General features: G+C 40.2%; 1 protein-coding gene across 4 annotated transcripts in view; it reads left to right on the forward strand.

Annotated features, from left to right (window-relative positions):
- Positions 1–23,568, forward strand: part of iqch (IQ motif containing H) — a 123,893-nt gene that overhangs the window by 11,019 nt on the left and 89,306 nt on the right. For all 4 annotated transcript variants that reach the window (XM_069910475.1, XM_069910478.1, XM_069910476.1 and 1 more), the window contains exons 5-7: positions 13,971–14,091; positions 15,534–15,671; positions 21,343–21,566. In XM_069910475.1, the coding sequence (XP_069766576.1) occupies positions 13,971–14,091; positions 15,534–15,671; positions 21,343–21,566 (483 nt within the window). The remainder of the gene's footprint in view (positions 1–13,970; positions 14,092–15,533; positions 15,672–21,342; positions 21,567–23,568) is intronic.

Here is a 23,568-nt window from a genome sequence, read left to right on the forward strand (position 1 = left end):
GATATTCAATCTAAATGGGCATGAGTCCCATCTGGAACACAAAATTTATGTGCTCATTTTGTTGGATTCAGAACTCTCTGTATAATGCAGATCTCCATTCTTTACAGTAAAAGCTGCTATCTAGGTAGCGAGGGTACTACGTTGAGAATTCCTGCTTCTGTTTGTTAGGAATCAATGCACTTGCAAAGTGGATCATAGACCGTGTGCATTTGAGGACAATAAAAGATTCTGCACAGCTGTTGAAGGAAAGCATCGAGCTCTCCTAATACCTTATGATCCAATTCCTTCAGACCATAGAATAATTTTACACCACAAAGAAAAGGCTCCATTCAGTCCAACACTGCAATGTTGTCTCCAGAAAAATATATCACTGAAGATTTATTTTGTCTGGGTCACAAAAAAGAAATAATTAATTATTCATTTCAGTTCAACTTATCAAAGTACAACACAACAATTAAAATGGCAGGAAAAATGGAGGTGCTGCTGTAGATCCAGGAGAGCAGATACACAGCGTTCTTCCAACGGTTTCAACTGCCTGGTTCAAATTCAAGCAGCTCCGTACAGGCTTTAAATGGCCAGTTGAAGGAGCCGATAGTGTTTGTAAGTAAAACCCTGCAACCACGAGGTCTCCATCCAAGAGGGTGGGGCAGTGGCCACGAGGGGCTGCAGGCTCTGGGGAGCAGTAAAAACTGAGAGAACAACCCTCATTGAATGGGAGTTGCATAGGAGATGACCCGACGAGATGGTAACTATGGCACATGACCAGCAAGGGGCTCAGCAGCTGAGGGACCTGCACAGGCTGAGGGCTGCTGGAAACTGACTCTTGGAAACCAGGTATTGGAGCCGGAAATCAAGAAGGTGCTGAGGGCAAGAAGGGTTCTCGAAGGGCCTCAGGCGCTGAAGGCTTCCTGATTGTGTCAGAGGTTTGGATCTGGAGCTTGGGTTGCCAATGGATTAAATAGGAGTCTGTGCATCTACAGAGGCTGTGGGAGCGCTGAAGGTGAATCTACAGAGCCTCAGGGACTGTCTTTTGTTTCTCTTTCTCTCATGCTGTAAGGGGTAAAGGGCAATGCTAATGGTGACGCTTTGTCATCCTTACAGCAGGCAAAAGTTAAAGTATAACATGTATATAACATTTTTAATGTATTATGTGAAATAAAAGGAACATTGAACCAATTATACATGATGCATCATGAGATATTTTTGGGACAGGTGCAATACAAATCTAAGGCTTTGTAATGATGATAAAATAGTAAGGTTTTTGACATATTCATTCTTTTTCTTTGGCTTGACTTCGCGGATGAAGATTTATGGAGGGGTATGTCCATGTCTGCTGCAGGCTCGTTGGTGACTGACAAGTCCGATGCGGGATAGGCAGACAGCGGTTACAGCGGTTGCAGGGGAAAATTTGTTGGTTGGGTTTTTCCTCCTTTGTCTTTTGTTAGTGAAGTGGGGTCTGCGGTCTTCTTCAAAGGAGGTTGCTGCCCGCCAAACTGTGAGGCGCCAAGATGCACGGTTTGAGGCGATATCAGCCCACTGGCGGTGGTCAATGTGACAGGCACCAAGAGATTTCTTTAGGCAGTCCTTGTACCTCTTCTTTGGTGCACCTCTGTCTCGGTGGCCAGTGGAGAGCTCGCCATAGAACACAATCTTGGGAAGGCGATGGTCCTCCATTCTGGAGACGTGACCCACCCAGCGCAGTTGGGTCTTCAGCAGCATGGATTCGATGCTTGCGGACTCTGCCAGCTCGAGTATTTCGATGTTGGTGATGAAGTCATTCCAATGAATGTTGAGGATGGAGCGGCGGCTCTGTACACGCTGATCTTTGTGTGTTTCTTCAGGTGGTTGTTTTTCCAGACTCTTTTGTGTAGTCTTCCAAAAGCGCTATTTGCCTTGGCGAGTCTGTTGTCTATCTCTTTGTCGATCCTTGCATCAGATGAAATGGTGCAGCCGAGGTAGGTAAACTGGTTGACCGTTTTGAGTTCTGTGTGCCCGATGGAGATGTGGAGGGGCTGGTGGTCATGGTGGGGAGCTGGCTGATGGAGGACCTCAGTTTTCTTCAGGCTGACTTCCAGGCCAAACATTTTGGCAGTTTCCGCAAAACAGGACGTCATGCGCTGGAGAGCTGGCTCTGAATGGGCAACTAAAGCGGCATCGTCTGCAAAGAGTAGTTCACGGACAAGTTGCTCTTGTGTCTTGGTGTGAGCTTGCAGGCGCCTCAGATTGAAGAGACTCCCATCCGTGCGGTACCGGATGTAAACACCGTCTTCATTGTTGAGGTCTTTCATGGCTTGTTTCAGCATCATGCTGAAGACGATAGTAAACATATTCATTCCACAAAATACACATACACTGCATTTTTTACTTGCTCCAGCCAAATAGATGCTTTGTAAAAAAAGGCACAATAAATATAAAAAAAGATATAACTATTCACAGTTATCCTATTGAAAAAGTGACTTTGCAATACTGCAAACAATCCTTTTTGGTGTCAGAGCAATTATGATTAGTGTAACGAATGGAGGTTCAAGACTCTGATAGCAGAAAGAAACTGTTCTAGAGCTGCTGGTCTTCAAGTCTCTGTACCTTCTGCTTGATGGTCGCAGTGATAAGAGGTTGTGACCAGGGTGATAGGAGCCCTTTATGATGTTGACTGCCTTCTTGATGCAGTCTTCAATCCATAAGAAGTGAGAGCCTGTGATGAACCTGGTAATGTTTGCCTCCTTCTACAGCCTTCAGAATTCCTGGGCACTCAAATGACCAAACCGGGCTGTGATGCAACCAGTCAGCATTGTAATGGATTTGTGTTAATATTAATCATTAATCCTTGGTGCCTGCCACATTGACCACCGCCAGTGGGCTGATCTCACCTCCAACCGTGCATCTTGGCGCCTCACAGTTCGGCGGGCAGCAACCTCCTTTGAAGAAGACCGCAGAGCCCACCTCACTGACAAAAGACAAAGGAGGAAAAACCCAATACCCAACCCGAACCAACCAATTTTCCCTTGCAACCGCTGCAACCGTGCCTGCCTGTCCCGCATCGGACTTGTCAGTCACCAATGAGCCTGCAGCAGACGTGGACATACCCCTCCATAAATCTTCATCCGCGAAGCCAAGCCAAAGAATCCTTAGTTTAATGTTAAAACTATGTTTTATCTAGATATGGTTTAATAAGTTAGTTTTGGGTGGTCAGGGAAACAAAGACAACACATGAGCATTTCAACAGGCAGACATGGTTCTTTGCAGCTTGTAGTTGGCTTCACCATCATGATGCAAATGTATTTGCATTTTAAACACTGTTGATTACAGAAGCCAGTTTGAAAGACAGAATGGCTGCTAATTGCAGTTGAAGCCAAAAGATGAAAGGATTTATAATGTCCTTGAAATACTGAAAACAGTAGGTGTTATTTCAGTATAAAGGCACCACTATTTTTCTCTCATTTGACCAGACATCACGGAGAAATATGGACTTGGATGCTTTTAGCGCATCAGTGTGAAAAGACATTATGAACTTCAAAGACAGAAATGATGTCACATACCATGTGACGTGAGAGATTTGCCAGAAATATATTATTGAAATGAGAGACAAAGAAATCAGTTTAAGGGAACTCTCCATCCTATTGAGGCAGGATTGAAAGCAGCAATATTTTCTGCAGGGGGGGTGGGGGGGGGTGGTGGGGAAAGCTGCCTATGTTACTTCTGGGAAAAAAAGGGAATGGCTTTGAAATAAGTAAGCCCACTTCTCTCTTGTGCCCAGAAAATGGTCACTCCTGTTTGAAAAATATCTCTATGAAAGACAGCTAGCTCATCAAGAGAATCTTGTGTTGAAAGAGATCTGAAGATATGATGTTTAAAAACATTTTATAATCGTTTCTGAACTGAAAATTTAAGATCTTCAAGCAAGACCAAAATGATGCTGAAGTTTTAAAATTGACTTTTCAGAGTTTGGGACTTTAATACATACATACATTTGTGCATACTGGGTGGGGGAGGTGTGTTTCAGTTAGAGATAAGTAAGAAATGTCTTGCTATTATAGTTTAATAAAAATTATTATTTTGAATTTACCATTGTCTGGTGATTTTTTTTGCCATTGCTGTTCCTTTGTCAGTTCCTTTGTTAGTCCCTTACAAAATTGAGAGGCTTGTTAGTTCGTAACAGTATACTTTCCACAGTAGTCCTGTAGTAGTTTGATAGAGTATTAAATGACATGCTAAATCTCCTCAGAAATTAAAGGCATTAGCATGCCACCTTCATGGTTGTCTCAATGTGCTGACTCCAGGAGATTTCTTCTGATGTATGGACTCCCAGGAACTTTAAGGTACTAAACCTCTCCACCTCCATCCCTCAATGTAGACAGGTGCATGGTTCTTAAATCAACAATTTACTTGGTTGCGGTGATATTGAGAGGGTGCTGAGGGTAAGAAGGGCTCCCATTGGATGCTGAAGGATCCTGATTGTGGCAGAGGTGATGAATTGAGGAGGAGTCTGTGTGGCTTCAGAGGGCTGGAGGGGAATCCACAGACACTCAGTGACTCTGAAGAGACTCCCTTTTGCTCCTCTTTCTCCTCTTGGGGCGCCGGGCAGACAAAAGTATATCATGTATGCTGCATTTTTAATGTATTATTACGTGACAATAAAAGGAATCTTAAACCCAACCAGATTCTTGATCTCACCCTGTATTCTCACTCATTGTATCCAGTAAAACAACTATGGTGTCTACAGAATGTATAGATTGCATGGGAGCCAATTTTGGCTACGCAGTCAGAGTGTGGCAGGAATAGAGTAGGGGACTAAGCACCCAGCCTTAGGGTGCCACTGTGCCGATGGTCAGCGAGGAGGAGGTGATGTTGCCAAAGCAAACTAATTGGGGTCTGCAATGGAGAAAGACAGAGTCCCAGATCCCTAAATTTGATAGTTTTAGTGGTTTGATGGTGTTGAATGCCAAGTTGTGCTCAATGAAAAACAGCTTGACATATGTGTTCTTGTGGTCCAGGGGAAAAGGTGTGTTTTTAAAGATCAAGTCATAAATCAGCAATTATCTCAATATAGAGCAGAGAAGACTTAAGGATTATAAAAGTAAAATAGTTACTGGGTGCAATAACTGAATGATAATCAGAAAATGAATATTTAAGAACAAAGTGCAGGATAAGGCAAACCATTTTACAAAAGATTATGATTATGAGTTGGAAATCTCTGTCTATTTAACTAGTAGCCTATTTAGATAAATGCTTGAAGTAGAAGCAAGTTTCACATATGGTCCCTAATATTGGGTACACGCCACTATGTGTACAGTACTATTCATGTATTGCATGTTTCACTATGTAGGGAAACTAAGTATGATTATCTTTAATTTTGTTAGGATTGTGGGAGGCTAGGTTTACTTGTGACAAAATTAGAAATAAATAGCTTCTTTGCTATTGTTCTAAACCTCAACTGCCAAGAACTCTCCTCCCATGTAATTGTGTGGTTGTGTTATGCTGTGGGGAGTGGGATTGTGGAGGAAACATGAACATAGAATGCACAGCGTCCACCTTGTACCTGATCCCTCGAGCGGAATTAGTCGGTAGGATTATTGCTGGTTTTTTATTCTGTAGCATAAGAGGAAAGTGCTTCATTTGATCCTGTTCTTTTGGAATGAAAGGATTGACTGTTCTTTTGCAGAAAAATATGACAATTATTTTGGGCTTGAATTCAACACAGCCATGGAGAAGTTTTAGTTTAATGACGACATCTGCAACACAGATGAAAGTCGCTGGTTTTCGGGCTGTTACTTGACAGGTTCTTGGCAACTCAATGAAACTTTGGCAACTGAATGCATAATGTTCAATAAATGAAAAAAAAAATTGTAAAATGAGAAAATGTGGGTTTTAGAAAACTGCCTTTACACCTTTAGAGTCCACTCTTGTGCATAACTACACAGAAAAGTTAGATCAGACTGAAACTTGGTTTTTAAAATTAGATCACCAGCTTTGACATCTCAGTGTACAAAGCTCAACCACTACAAACTACATTAAAGTGAGACAATGGAAGGAATATGCCTGCTTATTTCTTGAGCAATATTTTATATGCATTCCTTAAGGTTTCCTCTGGTTGTAATTTTGAAAAAGAAATAATTGACCATGATAAATCTTAGCGCTGTACGTATTTTGATGGTGTCAAAACACAAAAGTCTACAGATGCTGTTATTGTCGTAAAAACACATGGAGGAACTCAGCTTGTCTCACAGTGTCCAGAGGAGGTAAAGATAATATTACTGACATTTCAACGAGAAAGGGCTCAGGCCTGAAGTGTCGGTTATATATATTTACCTCCTAAGAACACTGCAAGAATGACCGAGTTTCTCCAGTATCTCTGTTTTTATTTCAGTGGCGTTACCCAGATGATCATATTGTCAGACAGGGGCTACTCCTATGTGAATGTTTAATGCGCATATCTTAAACACTGATATTGTAAAACAAATGGGTTGATGTGGATGTTAAAATGTGCCCAAAGAAACTTGATACAAATATATTGAAATGTGCCAATGGGAAAAATGCCCTTGAATAAATGGAGAAATTGCTCCCTCTACCCATATTCTAAATTTCCTCATTAAAATAGGCCTGCCTTTCCTCTCATCTGCAACCACCCAGCTGTTTTCAGCAAACAGGTGCTGGTATAGTTTAAGTATCTATGTACTAAGGTCAAAATAAGTAAAATAGCCTCACATATTAACTCTGATCGATTTATCACTTAATAAGGAGCCATGAGTGATTAGCCTTGTTAAGGATTACAAATGACTTGTTAAAGGTCATTGGAATGATTGCTAAAATATTACAAGATGTATGTAGAACATAAATCCTTTACGATGTTAGCTGCCTTCAGAAATGCTGCTCTATTTGTTGTTAGTCAACAGAAGGAAAGTGGGCATCACTAGAATACTAACAAAGGTGATTAATGTAACAGAGTTCCAGAGCGTCACTTTATACAATCCAATCCAAAGGGAGGTAGTGCTCGCACATGGGATAAAGGATAACAACCCCTGCTGAAAACAAACTCTCCTTGGGACAGAGCCAAAACTGTCACCCCAAGCTTGACAATATTTAAGTTCAGTTGGCATTGTTCTGACTGAGTTGTGCCAACTCATCTGCAATAAGTGTAAAAGTGAAATAGTTTATTTTTTCAATCATTTGGATGAGCAATAACAAATTAAGTACCCATTATCCACCATCCAATTTACCTTTCCACTGATTTGGTTGGCTAATTTGAAATAGGGTGCTTAACACCAGTGCCCAAATTAACTCAATGTCTCTACTGCCAGAGTCCATATAGTTGTCAAAGAGCAAATCATTGTTGTTCGAGCTATAATTGAAATATATCTGATTTCTGATTTTAAAAAGCCTAAGCCGGCTTCAAGAGAGAGTTCAGAAAGCGGAGGTCCAAAGGGACTTAGGAGTCTTAGTGCAGAATTCCTTAAAGGTTAACTTGCAGGTTGAGTCAGTAGGCAAATGCAACGTTAGCCTTTGTTTAGAGAGGATTAGAATATGAAAGCAAAGATGTAACACTGAAGCTCAAAAAGGTGTTGGTCACATTTGGGGACCATATCTAAGGAAGGGTATGCTGGTGTTGTTTAGGATCCAAGAAGAGGTTTATAAAAATGATTGCAGAGATTGGAAGGTTAACATATGAAGAGTATTTGATGGCTCTGGGCCTGACTTGCTGGAATTTAGGATGAGAGTGGGATTTCACTGGTAACATTCCAAATATTGAAAGGGCTAGGATCAAAGGGCACAGCCTCAGAATTAAAAGGACTTCACTTTAGAACAGAGATGAAAGAAATTTCTTCAGCCAGAGGGTGGTGAAACTGTGGAATTCATTGCCACATATGGTTGTGGTGCCTGTCATTGGTTATATTTAAAACAAAGGTTGATTTGCTCTTGAATAGTAAGAGTGTTAAATATTATGGAAAGAAGGCAGAAGAAGGAGGTTGAAAGGAAAAATGTGTCAACAATGAATGATAGAGCAGACCTGATGGGCTGAATGGCCTAATTCTTCCCCCTAAGTCTTGTGGAACAGGAACTGATGAAGTTTTAACCAAATTTCTGCATAGGGAGGGATATCATTGATACATCTGGCATTTATCTAAGTGCAGGAGCTACTTGTTTTCAACCATATTCCCTGAGTTTGTCATGCCTACTTGTGTACATTCTGTCTGGAACAGATTTTCAGGGTCCCTAAAATTGCAGGTGGTGGTGATGAGCTGTTAAGTCGTTAGGTTAGCTGTTTATCACTTACATTTATCAGTGCCAGAAGTACTCTTCCTTTGAGTTGCTAAGTTTCTAGTGCTTTCTGAAGCATGAAGCATTACTCAAAGCAACTTTTGTAGTTCTTCGTGGTGACATTGCCTGCTGCTGACCACATTTTCTTGGCTACTTTGTTCCTGCATATGATGTCCCTCCAGTGATAGGACCCATCTAAATTTTTAGATGGCCCATGAGCCCAATTGATCTCCAATCCCTTGTACATTTTGAGGGGACAAGGGGAGAATATACATACTCCTTACAGATAGTGCCAGATTCAAACTGTGTTGCCCAAAATGTGACACAGAGAGTTGTTGTGAAGTCTAGGAATCTTCAATAATTGAACAATATTTTAAAAATGATCATAATTGGACGTTAGATTTTTAATGATGAAGCTCAGTAGGTATGCAAGTGTTTGTGAAATACCCTTGCAAATTGAAAATCTCTTGTCTCTATGAAAAATATTATTTTTTGATGGAGAACAGTACCTCAAACTACTATAATGGTGATTGAGAAGATTAATGTAGTGGTTAGTGCAACCCCTTTATAGCGCCAGCAACCCAGTTTCAAATCCGGCACTGTCTGTAAGGAGTTTGTATGTTCTTCACATGTCTGCGTGTGTTTTCTTCGGGAACTCCAGTTTCCTCCCACCTTTCAAAAATCATACGGGCGGAGGGGGGGTTGTGTGTTAATTGGGTGTAATTGGGCGGTAAGGGCTCGTGGGACAAAAGGGCCTGTTATGTCTAAATAAAAAAAATTAAAATTACATTTAAATACGACCATAAGCTATAGGAACAGAAGTAGGCTATTTGTTCCATCGAGTCTGTTTTGCCATTCCATCGTGAGTTGATCCATTCTCCTACTCAGTCCCACTCTCCTGCCTTCTCCCCATATTCTTTGATATCCTGACTATTCAGATAGCTATCAATCTCTGCTTTAAATACACAAAAGTCAGATGTTAATGGTTACAGCTGCTTTTTTTTTGTGTTGTACACTCTGCAGAAATCTTGACCTAGAAGTTCAGTTGTGCAGACCTTTTTTTTTTTTGCAGTGCCACATGTTTAAAAATATTTTTCTGTCTTGAGTGGAATATAATTGGAACCATTTCTGGGTTGAATCTCAGCACTCTGGAAATTCATCTAATCCTACTTTATCCTCGTATCCCTGATCTGATTTCTCCATCAGTTACATATGGGTTGAAAGCATTCCTCATGTAACTGATACAGAAATTTCTCATGCAATTTGTTGTTGGAACATTGTAGGGAAGATTACACAAATTTCTGAGGGAGTGATCATTATTCTTCACAGTACATCCCTGGTTTGGGATTAGGATCCCGTTTTTTTTTTGGTTTCTCGTCTAAGGGTTAGAGCACAACCTCAGGACAGCAATCTGCTCTCTGATCTTCCTCCTGACCACTTCCTCCCCATCAGCAAAGGCTGGCAATGGAATACTGCTCCCCAGCCCTATTGAGGCCTTGAACTCCAGCTATTAATCCTTTGCCTGCCACCTGCACCTCCCCCTCTCAATCAACTCTCTTTTTGTAGCATCTTGTCCATAGCTGAAACTGTCATCAATGCACCATCAAGTGGACCAATTAAGGTGCAATAGAAATTTTTGGCACTTGTTATTTGTAGTGGTTTGATAAAAATGCAGGGTGAGTACACTGGTGCCGTGTTTTCTAGATAATCCTTTCCTATTTTATGATTGCAATCCCATTGAAAGGGAAACAACAAGCACCTGTGTGATGTACCCCCCTCCTGTTGGGACTCATTATAGCAGCATTTCATGCCACTGAATTATTTTAGTTTTAGAAATGTTTCTTGTATCCTGAACATTTTTCTTAATTCAACCTTTTTTATCCATCTTTTGAAGTATTCTCTAAATTAGATCAGCCATGATCGTACTGAATGGCGGAGCAGGCTCGATGGGCCATTTTTGGCCTACTCCTGTTCCCACTTCCTATGTTCCAATGTTCCTAGTGCTAACACTTACATATTCCTTAGCATCGCCATAATTTCCAAAGCAACACAGCCTGAATATGAAAGTCATTCATTTTTTACATTTTAAATTTAGATGTAAAATTTTAAATTTGGACATTACAGCACGGTGACAGGCCTTTTCGGCACTGAGCACGTGACACCCAATTGACCTACAATCTCTGGTATGTTTTGAACAGTGGGAGGAAACCCACGCAGACATGGGGAGAACATGCAATTTCCTTACAGACAGCGCAATAATCAAACCCCGGTCCCGATCGCTGGTGCTGTAATAGCATTCCACTGACCATTACATTAACACTGCCATTCCTAAGATAACTGTGCTGTCCCAAAAGAAACACATTTCTTTTGTTAAAATTTTTAACATACGACTCGGAGTTCTGAAACATTGAAGGCTTTTTAATTTCTATGTTGGAATCTTATCTGAATGTTAATACGCCGTCAGACTTCTGAACCAAGATGTTGTTCATATAACATAGTTGTTACAACCTGATAATATTGCTCAGCGTTCAATTGTCATGTAAGCAAAACATCCAAGTTGTTAATCCCATTTTAGGAAATATTTTGTGTCTCCATTTGTAAGGGTTTTTTTGTGAATGAGTACTGTTTTTTTTAAATTTTTTATTTTTCACACCATAAATCACATTAACCATGGTACACACTTTTTCCTTTTCACACATATACAGTGTGAATGAGTACTGTTAATGCACAAGCACCCTTGCTGGGTTTTCATCTTTTAAGTGTATTAAGTAGCGTACACAGCTGGTTGAGAAATGTGAAATGAGATGATTACAGGTGGATCATAAAAATTCATGTTACGCAGCTACAGGTAAAATCAGTTCATGCACAATTCTGGTTATTAAACACCACTGAAAAAATCTAATGATTCACTCTTTGGGAATGAAAGGAAAATGTTCCCCAATGTATAATATTACCTGAAGATTGGCTAATGGCAACTGTACATAATACAAAGATTATCGTAATGCAGCTCTTTGAGATATTACATACAGAAAAAAATAATCTGGAAGAGTAAACTTGACTAAACTGGAACTGTGTCTGATATTGTTACCTCTTGTCTTATGTGACTTGTCCACTGTCATATTTCAATCGTGATTATAATGAGTGCGTTTCCCTTAAAACTGATAATATTTTTGAAGAAGTGCAAAACTTGAAAATAAAGACAATATTTTTCAACTACACCTTTGTCACAATGGGTTGATTTGAAAGTTTTGCTTGGAGAGTTGCAATGTCCCCTCTGATGGGAAAATCCAGAACCCGGGGCCGTGGTTTGAGGATAATAGGCAAACCCTTTAGGACCAAGATGAGGAGGAATTTCTTGACCCAGAGGGTGGTGAATCTGTGGAATTCATTGCCACAGAGGGCAGTAGAGGCAGGTTCATTAAATCTTTTTAAGAGGGAATTAGATCTATTTCTTCAGTATAAGGGTATTAAAGGTTACGGAGAGAAGGCGGGGACGGGGCACTGAACTTTAAGATCAGCCATGATCTCGTTGAATGGCGGAGCAGGCTCGAAGGGTCGAATGACCTACTCCTGCTCCTATCTTCTATGTTTCTATGTTTCTCTCTGATGTGACTTTTTATGAAAACATTTGACTTGTCCTCCAACAGATATTACTTGGCAATTTCACTTTAATACTCGTGCTTACTTTTTTTTAGGTGCTTGCAGTGAAAGGTCTAAGTATGCATTTAAAACAGAGGGATAAAATTCAGCATTTGAAGAGTACTCTTTAGTACATACCCAAATACAAATGCTTGTAATGTTATTTACCAGTAGACATTGTGCATAAATATAATCTTGCATCTCTTTATTTTAATTTTTGGGATTTCATAACAAATGTTGCAGTCAATATTTATGGATTGTTCCTCTTGTATGTGATCTGGAATGTGTCTAATCCATTAGACTTTGATTGCACTGAAGTAATTCAGAAAATCTTTGAGAAATACATAAATTAATACAGTGTCATAACAAAATTGGAGTTAGTTGCCAAGACAGAGCTAAGGAACAGATGACGACAATCAGTATACTCTCAACCAGGCATTGGGAAGTGAAGGTCACCCCCATCTCTTATGACAGAAGAACATTTGTTGGTAAACAAATTAATCTTTCTAAAGGTCACCATTTGTTTAAGTTTTTATCCAGCGCTTGTCATCTGGAATATAAGACAAGTCTGTCATTCAGCCACGCAGGGTGCAACAGAAACGTGCTGCATGGATGCAGTAATGGTGTTCTAGTATGTTTCAGCATTCTTCAGTAACATGGTGCCTGATTGGGATGCTATGGGCTGTTGGTTTACAGCTGTCTGTGGGCATGATAGAGGTCCAGCTATGAATTACAATAAGATAGGTCTGTACTTTCTGACTGGTACAAGCTGGACTTCTGCCTGGAACTGACATTTTCAACACAATCAACCAGCGCATATCCTTTTTTCATTTTTCACTTTATGTTACCTCTGCTTTTTTTCAAATTCTCATATGACAGCATCTGAAATTTCCATAACGTTCAGCATCAAGTAGATTCTGGAGATAATTTGTATTACGTCAAGGAGGCCACACTTCCTACAAGTTAGTAATGAATGTGTAACTCCTCATTTCAAATTCAAGTTTCATATTTGACCCAATATTATTGTCCTCTATTTCAAAGTATTATTTCCAACTGAACATCTCATTTTTAACTGACCCCAAATAAGATTAGTAACAGAGGTGTGCAGGAACCATTCCACTTACAAACCTGCTGTGATATTCTTACATATGCCAGTAAGTGTACTTCAAAATAATCCTCTGCGTTGTAAAAGCTGAACATTTCTGAGATGTGTGAGAAAAAGTGCTTGAAATAGAGGATGGGGTATAGCCCTCTGCTCAAAAAGCTTTTAATTTGACATATATATACTTGATGTTTACTGGTAATCTTTTTATTGCTACAATATGGACTGTCTTCTTGAACTTCATGCCCACAGAATTCAATAACTATTTCCTCCTGTACTATGAAGGATTGTTCCAGAGTTTGTTTTCCTGTAGATGTTAGATGGAATATTTAAAATCAATAGATGCCAAATTCAAGAAAGGGAAGATAAAGCAGAACTATAAATAATAAAAATAATTGTTCTATTTTTAAACATTCCATTTTCCAAATGAAATCTGATACAACTGTGTCTCATTTTAGAATCTCCTTCATGACTTTCTTTTAACTATGAACCAAGAGAAAACAAGAATACAATAAACCATGGCCCTTTCATTATCTTCCAAGCAGCCAGACCATAACAGAAAGATTCTGAGGAACATTAGCCTAGGTGGATGGTTCTTGGGCATCATTAATCTAAATCTACCATGCATGCACATTATTTCTTTTTTTCTTTTTTTAAATAAAGCAGTGAGCAGGGGAAGGGTAAGAGCGAACAAGGAAATCTGTAACTGACTTTGTAAGCAAATATCAACGATAACCCACTACCATCGGACCGGTCATGCATGCACATTATGATGATTGGGTGCTCATTCCAGAACAAGATTTTTGAAAATATTTTCATATGTATCGCAATTAGAGATAGAAAACCTTTCAATTGAGCTATTTAGTTTGGCTCTTTGGGGTGCACGACTACTCAGTTGATGCATCTTATATTTATTTTTTAAAGTTTAGAGTGTCTTTAAATAGAAATAAACTGATTCAGGATTTCTTTCCTATAGACACCTTTACAAAAACTTGCAAAAGGTACCACGGTTTCCCCTCTCACAGTTTTGCCTCCTACTCACCGTGAAGATCAATCTCTCCTTCTTCCATTTGTACCTGAAAAAGATGCAAAAAGAGGTCAGTAATGTTGCAGGATATCGCAGGATGTTACGGGCAATGAGGCCCGTTAAAAGCCCAATCTAAGTTGGAGCTGGATGATTCTATCGTTATTGCACTCAATAGTAGCCAATTCAGTGGACCTAACGGTTCCTGATGTGGTTCATTCAACCATCTTCATTCGCTTGGACACACAAAATCAACAATCAAGTCCATTTGAGTAGAATTTGTATATAATTGTGCCCTCTTCTACACTGGCATATTTGCTGTCCTATTTCTGTCCTTTGCATGCATAACACACAAACCCATCCTTTAGCCTTCCTTATAATGCACACTTGGCTTCAGTTTCTAAGCATGTGCTTTTCTCAACCAAGGCTGAGTGATTTACCTCTTCTGAAATGTTGACTGGGGAAAATAATTTTAAGTGTTTTATGTTTTAATAATGCTTTTAAAGAATCATTATTTTGTCATGAACCTTTTGGTGCTGAAGAATGAATGTTGTAGTTCAATATGTGATAATTCAGCGAAGCATTTTTAAAAATGAACATCGGTTAGTTAGTAGTGAGAATGGAAAGCAGAGATGTGGTTGGTGAAAGAAACTAAGATGATCTATAGAATGCTATAGAATGAAAGAGAAGTGGGAAGGGCAAAATAAAATTGGTGCCAAATCCTGTGCTGGTCAAATTAATCACTGCCACTCACCATGGCCAGTCCAAACTCCATTTCTGAAGAAAGGAACATTTCCCTGTTGTTTGCATTGAGAGTGCAATGCACTTTAAACTTTCTGGTTGCCTTTAAATCTGGTTTGGTACCCACCAACACTTCAGTCTTTGCACACACTCCATTTCCCATCAATCAGATGTGCAATGAAATAGTGGCAGAAATTTTACCAGTCACCAGTCATGATTTTACCAGAAGGAGTCATTTTCTGGAGAGGCCATTATTGCCTTTGGACCAGTACATGAACAGATATGATAAGGCCTATCCATCTGGACTGAGTTTGTGCCAATATTACAGAGGGGAAGCCCTGAATCTGCCTCATGGCTCCACCCAATTCTCTATATCTATAACATATTATTTTGTACAAGAGTTATTCAGCAATATTTGTTTCATTTGGTAGGGGAGACCAGAACTAGGGGACATAGCCTCAAGATTCAGGACAGAGGTGAGAAAGAACTACTTTTCCCACAGTGAATCTGTAGAATTCACTGCCCATTGAAGCAGTGGAGACAATGTCAGTAAATATATTTCAGACAAGGTTGGGTAGATTTCTACACAGTAGGGGAATTGAGAGATATGTGGTCAAGGCAGGTAGGTGGAGATAAGCCTATCATCTGAACAGTCATGATCACATTGAATGGCAGAGCAGGCTCGATGGGCCAGATGGCCTCCTGCTGCTCCTATTTCTTAAGTTCTTGTGTTATATTCACGCTTGTCATTAATAATATTTTCTTTCTTTATAGGCATTCTGAGTTTGACTGAACGGGGCCTAATTCCTCAAGCAGCCAGGTTGACCCTTGACCCACCTCCTATTCAACACAAAATGGCAATTATTCATGATAGCCAAGAGAAATACAAAAAGCCACCTACAGCTACATATGGTAAAAGGATATTAAACACAGTCCTTTCTTTTTCATCTCCGCTTCAACCAAACCATTGCTTGGAATCAAACTAAAGCTAGTGAACATAACGCCAAAGGTCCAAGATGCAGTTTGAGTCAATGCAGTGTGAACTGATCTTATTCACAAAAGAATTTGAGGCATTAACGTTAACATTTGTACCACAGCGTTAATCCTAACTGTTTTTAAGTTGACTCTCTTGATTGATTGCGTGTACATGTATATTTGCATGCACACATGCACATTTATACAAATTGAAAGAACTCACAATTGGCATTTGTATGATGACCATTAAACCATTAAACAATCTTGGTTTAAAGTAATGTCAGGATTCATGGGCTGGGCTCAGTCACACAAAAAAAAGAACAATTATTAAAGGGTAGTTGGCATTTTCATCAGAAAAATGGCATAAAAATATTCAAAGGAACGTAATCTTATTATGACCTGTAAACACAATGTTAGGCAAGGAAAGAATGCAGGATTAGAGTAGATTTTTATTGTATAACTCATTCATGTAATGTAGAATCTTGCAACAGTAAATAGTGGAGATATTATGAGGAACTGCAAAATATGATATATGTCCTAAGAGTAACCTGGCTCATGAGAAAGTCATGGATGAATTCAGGTCAGTGTCATAAGTAGGATATAAATCATTATCTGATAGGTTGTTTTAAACGATTCTGTTTAGACTACACGTTAAAAATTAATTGGGTAGGGAAGTTTAAAAAAAAGGCCACCTTACTGGTGCACTGTATTCCTTTGGGCATTGTTTTCAACAAGGCTAGTGTCAGTACTAACGCTAGTTATTGTTTCATGAGGTTAGGTTTAAGAATGTTTACTCTTCAAACTTCATCTGAAACAAAGCTCAATTAAAAATGTCTCAATAATTACTGTGAAAAATGCTTGTTCCCATAGTTAAAGCAAGAAAGGATGAATTTACTTGAGACCTATTAAACCTTCAGGAAGTACCAAACTGCAATTTGAATAATTACTTTTGTAAATGTCATCACTGTTTTATTGGTAAGTATTGATAAGGAAAGAGGTCTAGACACCACAAGCCTCGCTCCACCAGGTTCAGGAGAAGCTGCTCCCCTTCCATCATCAGACTCTCAACAACAAACTCCATCAGGGAGTCTTTTAAGGACACTTATTTGTGCACTTTTCGGATTTTTTTTCCTCTCGCTGTATTACACAGTCAGTTTGTTTACATTCCTTTATTTGTTTACATGTGCACGTATCTTCTTGAGTCCAGTTTTTTTGCACAACCAATAAGTTGTCATTCTGGACTTGTCTGGAGGAAAAAGAATCTCTGGGTTGGATGTGATGTTATAGAACATAGAGTATAAAACAGAACAGTACAAGCCATTTGGCCCTCGATGTTGTGCTGACCCATTTATTCCTTACTTTAAAAAAACTAAACCCTCCCTACCCCATAACCCCCTTTTCTTTTATCCATATGTTTGTCTAAGAGTCTCTTAAATGCCCCCAGTGTTTCAACTTCCCCCACCATCCCCAGCAAGGCATTCCAAACACCCACAACTCTCTGTTTAAAAAAAAAGCTCCTAATGTCTACCCTAAACTTCCCTCCTTTCATTTTGTACGTATATCCTCTGGTGTTTGCTGATCCTGCCCTGGGAAACAGGTGTTGGCTTATCTGCACTATCTATGCCTCTCACAATCTTATAGACCTCTATCAAGTCTCCTCTCATCCTTCTACACTCCAAAGTGAAAAGCCCCAGCTCTGTTGAACTTGCCTCATAAGACTTGTTTCCCAATCCAGGCAACATCCTGGTAAATCTCCTCTGCACCCTCTCCATAGCTTCCACATCCTTCCTATAATGAGGTGACCAGAACTGAAGACAATATTCCAAGTGTGGTCTCACCAGAGATTTGTAGAGTTGCAACATGACTTCTTGGCTCCTAAATTCAATCCCCCTATTAATGAATCCAAGCATTCCACAGGCCTTCTTAACTATCCTATCAACCTGTGTGGTGACCTTGAGGGATATGCGGATTTGCCTCTGTTCAGCCACACTTAAGTAACCAACCATTAACCATTAACCCTGTTAACCTTCTGGTTAGTTCTTCCAAAATGTATCACCTCACGCTTATCTGGATTGAAATCCACTTTTCTGCCAACTCTATATCTTGTCTATATCTTCTTGTAAACTTCAACAACCTTCAGCTCCATCCACAACTCCTCCAACCTTTGTGTCAACCTCATCCTTCTGCCTCTTCATCCAGGTCATTTAGAAAAATCACAAAGAGCAGGGGTCCCAGAACAGATCCCTGCGGCACTCCACTAGTCATCGATCTCCAGGCAGAGTACTTTCCTTCCACTACTACTTTCTTTTTTCTTCCGACAAGCCTATTTTTTATCCATACAGCTAATTTTCTATTGATCCATGACTCATGACTTTCTGGACGAGTCTCTCATGGGGGGACCTTGTCAAACGTCTTGCTAATATCCATGTAGAGTACATCTACCATCTGACCCTCATCAGTTTCTTTTGTTACTTCCTCAAAAATCTCAATTAGACTAATGAGGCATGACCTTCCCTTTACAAATCCATCCTGACTATTCTTGAGTACTTCTCCAAATGCTTAAATGCCTATCCTTAAGAATCTTCTCCATTAGTTTACACACCACTGATGTAAGACTTAATAGTCTATGATTTTCCCTATTACCTTTTTTAAACAAAGGGACTACATTCTCCAATCCTCTGGCACCTCCCCTGTGGCCAAAGAGGATTCAAAGATAATAGCTACTGTCACAGCCCTCTCTTTGGGTATATTGCCTCCAGCCCAACACTTCTGCTTCCTTAATCTCTACATTGTCCAGCACACAGGCCTGTTCAATTTCAACCTCACCTTGATCAAGGTCCATTTCTCTTGTGAATACTGACACAAAATATTCACTTGGGACCTTCACAACTGCTTCCCTTATCCTTCAGTGGCTCCACCTTCATTCTTGTCATCTTTCTTCACATACACATAGACTGCCTTTGGGTTCTCCTTAATTCTACATGTCAAGGCCTCATGCCCCCTTCGAGCTCTCCTAAGCCCTTTCTTAAGGTCTTTCCTGGCTACTATATTCTTCTCATGAGCCCTTTTTGTTTCTTGCTTCCTCGTTGCCTGATCTGTTCCGTCAGCCACAGGTTCCTTTCTCCTACCATATTTTTCTTCGTCTTGAACCCTGTACAAGTGGTCCCTAAACTTCCTCCACATTACTTCAGTGCTTTCACCCTTAAACATATGTTTCCAATTTATTATAGCTTGTTCCTGCCATATCTATTCCCCAGTTAAGCACTTTCCCAGTTTCACTGTTTATGTCCTTTTCCATAGCTATGTTGAAGCTAAGGAAGTTGTGATCACTCTCACCAAAGTGCTCCCCCATGAGAGGTCCTCCACCTGACCAGGTTCATTCCCCAGAACTAGATCCAGTGAGGCCTCTCCTCTAGTCGGCCGGTCCTTGGACTGTGTCAGGAATCCTTCTTGAACACACCTGACAAATTCAGCCCCATCTTGCAGTTAGTAGGTGCCAATCAATATTAGGAAAGTTGAAATCACCCATAACTCCGACCCTGTATTTCCAGCACCTTTCCAAATTCTGATTGCTTATCTGCTCCTCGGTGTCCTGAGGGCTATTTGGGAGTCTATAGACGACTCCCAGCACAGTGATAACTCGCTTCCTATTTCTGACTTCCACCCACACTGACTCAGTGGTCACTCTCTCTTCAGTGACGTCCTTTTCTATACCTGTGATACTATCCCTGACCAGTAATGCTATTTCCTAACCCCCCTCCCCCAGCCTTTCTACCTGCCATCCTATTCTTTTTAAAAACACCTAAATCCAGGTACCTGCATCAGCCAGTCTTGGTCTTTCTTCAGCCAAGTTTCAGTAAAGGCCACTGCGTCCTAATTCCACAAACTCTAAGTTTATCCCATTCATTCCTAATACTCCTAGTGTTGCAATAGACACATACCTCTAACTGGCCACCTTGATGTCTTGTCCCCTGCCTGTCCTTCCTCTTCAACTCCGAACACAAAGCATCATGCTTTTGTCTTTTTACCCTAATCTCTGCCCTCACATTCTGATTCCCACAACCCACCCCCCCCACCCCCCATCAAACTAGTTTAAATCCTCCCCAACAGCTTGAGCAAAACCTGCTGCCAGGATATTGGTCCCCCTCCAGTTCAGGTGCAGACCGTCCTTTTTGTACAGGTCAGACCTTCCCCAGAAGAGATCCCAATGATCCACAAATCTGAACCCCTGCCCCTGGCACCAACTCTTCAGCCACACAGTCATCTGCCACTACTTCCCGTTCTCGGCTTCTCTGGCATGTGGCACATGACAATGAATCTGAACTTTGAAGTACCACGGAACAAAGTCCCATAAATTAAAATATAAACAAAATAAAGGCATAGTTCTTGTCTTTCGTTGTCGGCTGGGAGAGATCAAGATTGCAAAACCACTGGGAAATCTCTTGGTCTGCTTTGGATAATGCCATGGGATCTTTCACCTACAGCTGAAGAGAATCCTGAAATCATTTGAAAGACAATACTCCCCAAATTGAAACTTCTCGTACTGCACTGAAGTGTCTGTCTAAATTCTGTTCTTCAGTCTCGAAGTAAACCAAAACCATAACTTTTTGACAAAGACGAAGCTGTTACTTGTTGAGCTGGACTGAAAAAGTGAATTTTATGGTGATTAATGGGAGGGAAATGCTGGGAAATGAGTACCTTTCCATTTTCAGTACCCAAATCCAGTTCATTCTGCTGACCTTTAACATCCACCTAGTACCAGAACCATGTAACCTGTCTAGTGAACAAAGACTTTATATTGATAAGCATATCCCTGATGCAAGTGTACACTGCAGACTCCAGTAGTCTGGGAAAACATGACAGATTCCTGCTGTGATGACATTCATATTAATAGGAATTCCCGTTGTAATCAGGTCATTGTGCACAAATTGTCATAAATGTATCTTGCGAAGAAGATCTTTGGTTATATTCTAATGCAGCTATGAGGGTAAAAGCAGATGTGCTCAAAACACTTTGGAGTTGGTGGCATCGGCCTGTAATGAATCTTTGCCTCCTGGAGTGAGTTCATCATCCCTCAAATATACCTTCTCATCCCTCTAAAATCTAATGTTATTGCTAACAGCAACCAAAAACACATGCTTGTAAAAATCAATTTGATGAGGCAAAAGGAACATTAAAATAGTGGAAATGCACTTTACAAACTTGTCTTTCCATTAATAATTCTTGTTTTTATAGTGTCTTTGCATTAACAAAATGTCCCAAAGCATGACCAAAATGTTATTAATGAAAATTTAACACAGACCCACAGAAGATGTTGGACCAAGTGGTTTGAGGAGGAGATGGTTTAGGGAAGGAATTCTAGAGTTTTGAGGCAAGACAAAGCATAGCCACTAACTAGTTGAACATTGAATACAAGACGTTTTCAACATTTAAAATTCGAGGGGTTTCACTAGATTTGGCTGCCAACTTTTACGAGTTCAAGTGGCTGAACGCATGGCCTCTAACATGATCGACAATTCAGAAAATATACTGCACTATATTTTTGTTGTTTATCAGTGCAATATCTAACAGATTCTTATGAAATTACATTGCTGTTTCTGGTTTCCAGGCTCTTACCCCCAAAAATCATACTACATAGTGATTGGTGAGTCCAACACTGATGAACCAATGCATCCAGACAGGCTGAGTTCCAGAGCGCCACTAAAGAGGGAGAATGTTACTCCTCCATCTTCAACCATATTGCTAAATAAAATATCGTCATCTAAGGACTCCAATGCAGCTCAATATCTGCCTGATAAAGAAGTGGTCCCATATGAGTTTCATGAGCCAAAGGTATGGATCAAATTGTCTATAGAGAGAAGTATAGCATAAAATATCTTTGCAGTATTGATCACAGTCAAGATCCCACACTGTACTTCAATAATCTAGGATTGAGGAGGGAAAGTCAGATACGGTTCCTGTTGTTCATTCATAGTGTTTTCTCTGCCCCTACCATGAACTCACCTACCTACTATAAAAGGTACATGAGAGGACATTAGCTGATCACTAATTGAAGCTTGAGAAAATGGTTTCATATTTATCAAGTTTTTAAGTTAAATTGCCGAAGTAGGTGAATGCAGAAGTAGTGCTTGACTGTTGGAATATGAACATGGAAAGGTCTTCTTCCTTTTCTCACTTTCCTCACCCATCAGCATAAGAGAGAAGATATTGTAATAATAGTCAGGTAATTGAATTGGAGGGAAGACATAAAATAATACTGTGAAGTCAACATCTGACATGAGCTACTGAAGTATTTTGAAGACAAATGAAATCATGAAAACTCTTGAAATTGAACTAACTATCATAACACATGGCAGCCTAGGAATCGAAATTCTCCTAAAAGATGCTCTTCAAGGTCATGGGTTTACTGCTACATGACTAATGCTCTTTTTCTTTCGCCTTATGTGGAACAAGGTTTAGTTTAGTTAGGTTAGTAGCCCGAGGCTGATCCGAGTCCTATTGAAGCTGTGTGGAAATTGGAAATTCAGCCAAGGGTAAGAGAATGTGGTGCACCGGGGAATGAGATCAGGATGTTGGTATCCTGGTTGGTGTGGAAGAGTGTAGGGAACTTTAAAGATGAGGATACAGGCATTGCAGTTTACCTGAGTGGAGCCCAGCCCAACGTATCATAATGCATTGTTAAAAGCTTGTTCCTTCAACATACCTAGTGATAATTACCACCAGATTAATATGGAACAATTTCCTCAGTTCAAAATTCAGATATATTGTCCGAGTACATCCATGGCATCACATACAACCTTGAAATTCTTTTTCCTGTGGGCAAGGCGTGACCACTTATTGGTAGTGTGTAAAAAAAACTATACTCGAGAAGATACATATACAATAAACAAATAAAGAAATTTAAACAAACTGTGCAACACCGAGAGAAAAAAATCCATAAAGTGCAAAAGTAAGAGTCCCTAAATGAGTCTAAGTTTGCTGTTGAGGAGTCTGATGGTGGAAGGTAGCAGCTTTTCCTGAACCTGGTGGTGTGAGTCTTGTGACACCGATACCTCTTTCCTGATGGCAGCAGCGAGAACAGAGCATGTGTTGCATGATGTGGATCCTTAATGATTGCTGCTGCTCTCTGACGGCAGCATTCCCTTTAGATATTCTCAATGGTGGGGAGAACTTTGACTGTGATGTCCTAGGCTGTGTACACGACTTTTTGCAGGGCTTTCCATTCAGGGATAATCGTGTCCCCATACCAGATTGTGATGCAGCCGGTCAGCACACTTTCCGCTACACATCTGTAAAAATTTTCCAGGGTTTCTGATATCATACCAAACTCCTGAGAGTGCTTTCTTCACAATGCAGATAGTATGTTGAGTCGGGGAAAGATCCTCTGAGATAGTGACTCCCAAAAACTTAAATTTGCCCACCCTCCCCACCTCTGATTCCCCCAGTGATCACTGGATTGTATACCTCTGGCTTTCCTTTCCTGAAGTCAACGATCAGATCCTTAGTTTTGGTGATATTGTGTGCGAGGTTGTTATTGGTGCCCCATTCAGACAAGTTTTCAATCTCCCTCCTGTATCCTGAATCATTGGGCCCTTTTTATATAACCCACTATCATGGTATCATCAACAAATTTGTAAATGGTGTGTTGTTGTACCGAGCCACACAGTCATAGGTGCACAGCGAGTAGAGCCAGGGGCAAAGTATGCAGCCCTGTGGTGCTCCGGTACTGATGGAGATTGTGGAGATGTTCTTACCGACGTTAGGAAATCCAGGATGCAATTACCCAGAGGGGTATTGAGGCACAGCTTTGGAGTTTGGTGATCAATCTCGAGGG

The sequence above is a fragment of the Narcine bancroftii genome, chromosome 14 (assembly GCF_036971445.1).
Source record: "Narcine bancroftii isolate sNarBan1 chromosome 14, sNarBan1.hap1, whole genome shotgun sequence".
Lineage (NCBI taxonomy): Eukaryota > Metazoa > Chordata > Chondrichthyes > Torpediniformes > Narcinidae > Narcine > Narcine bancroftii.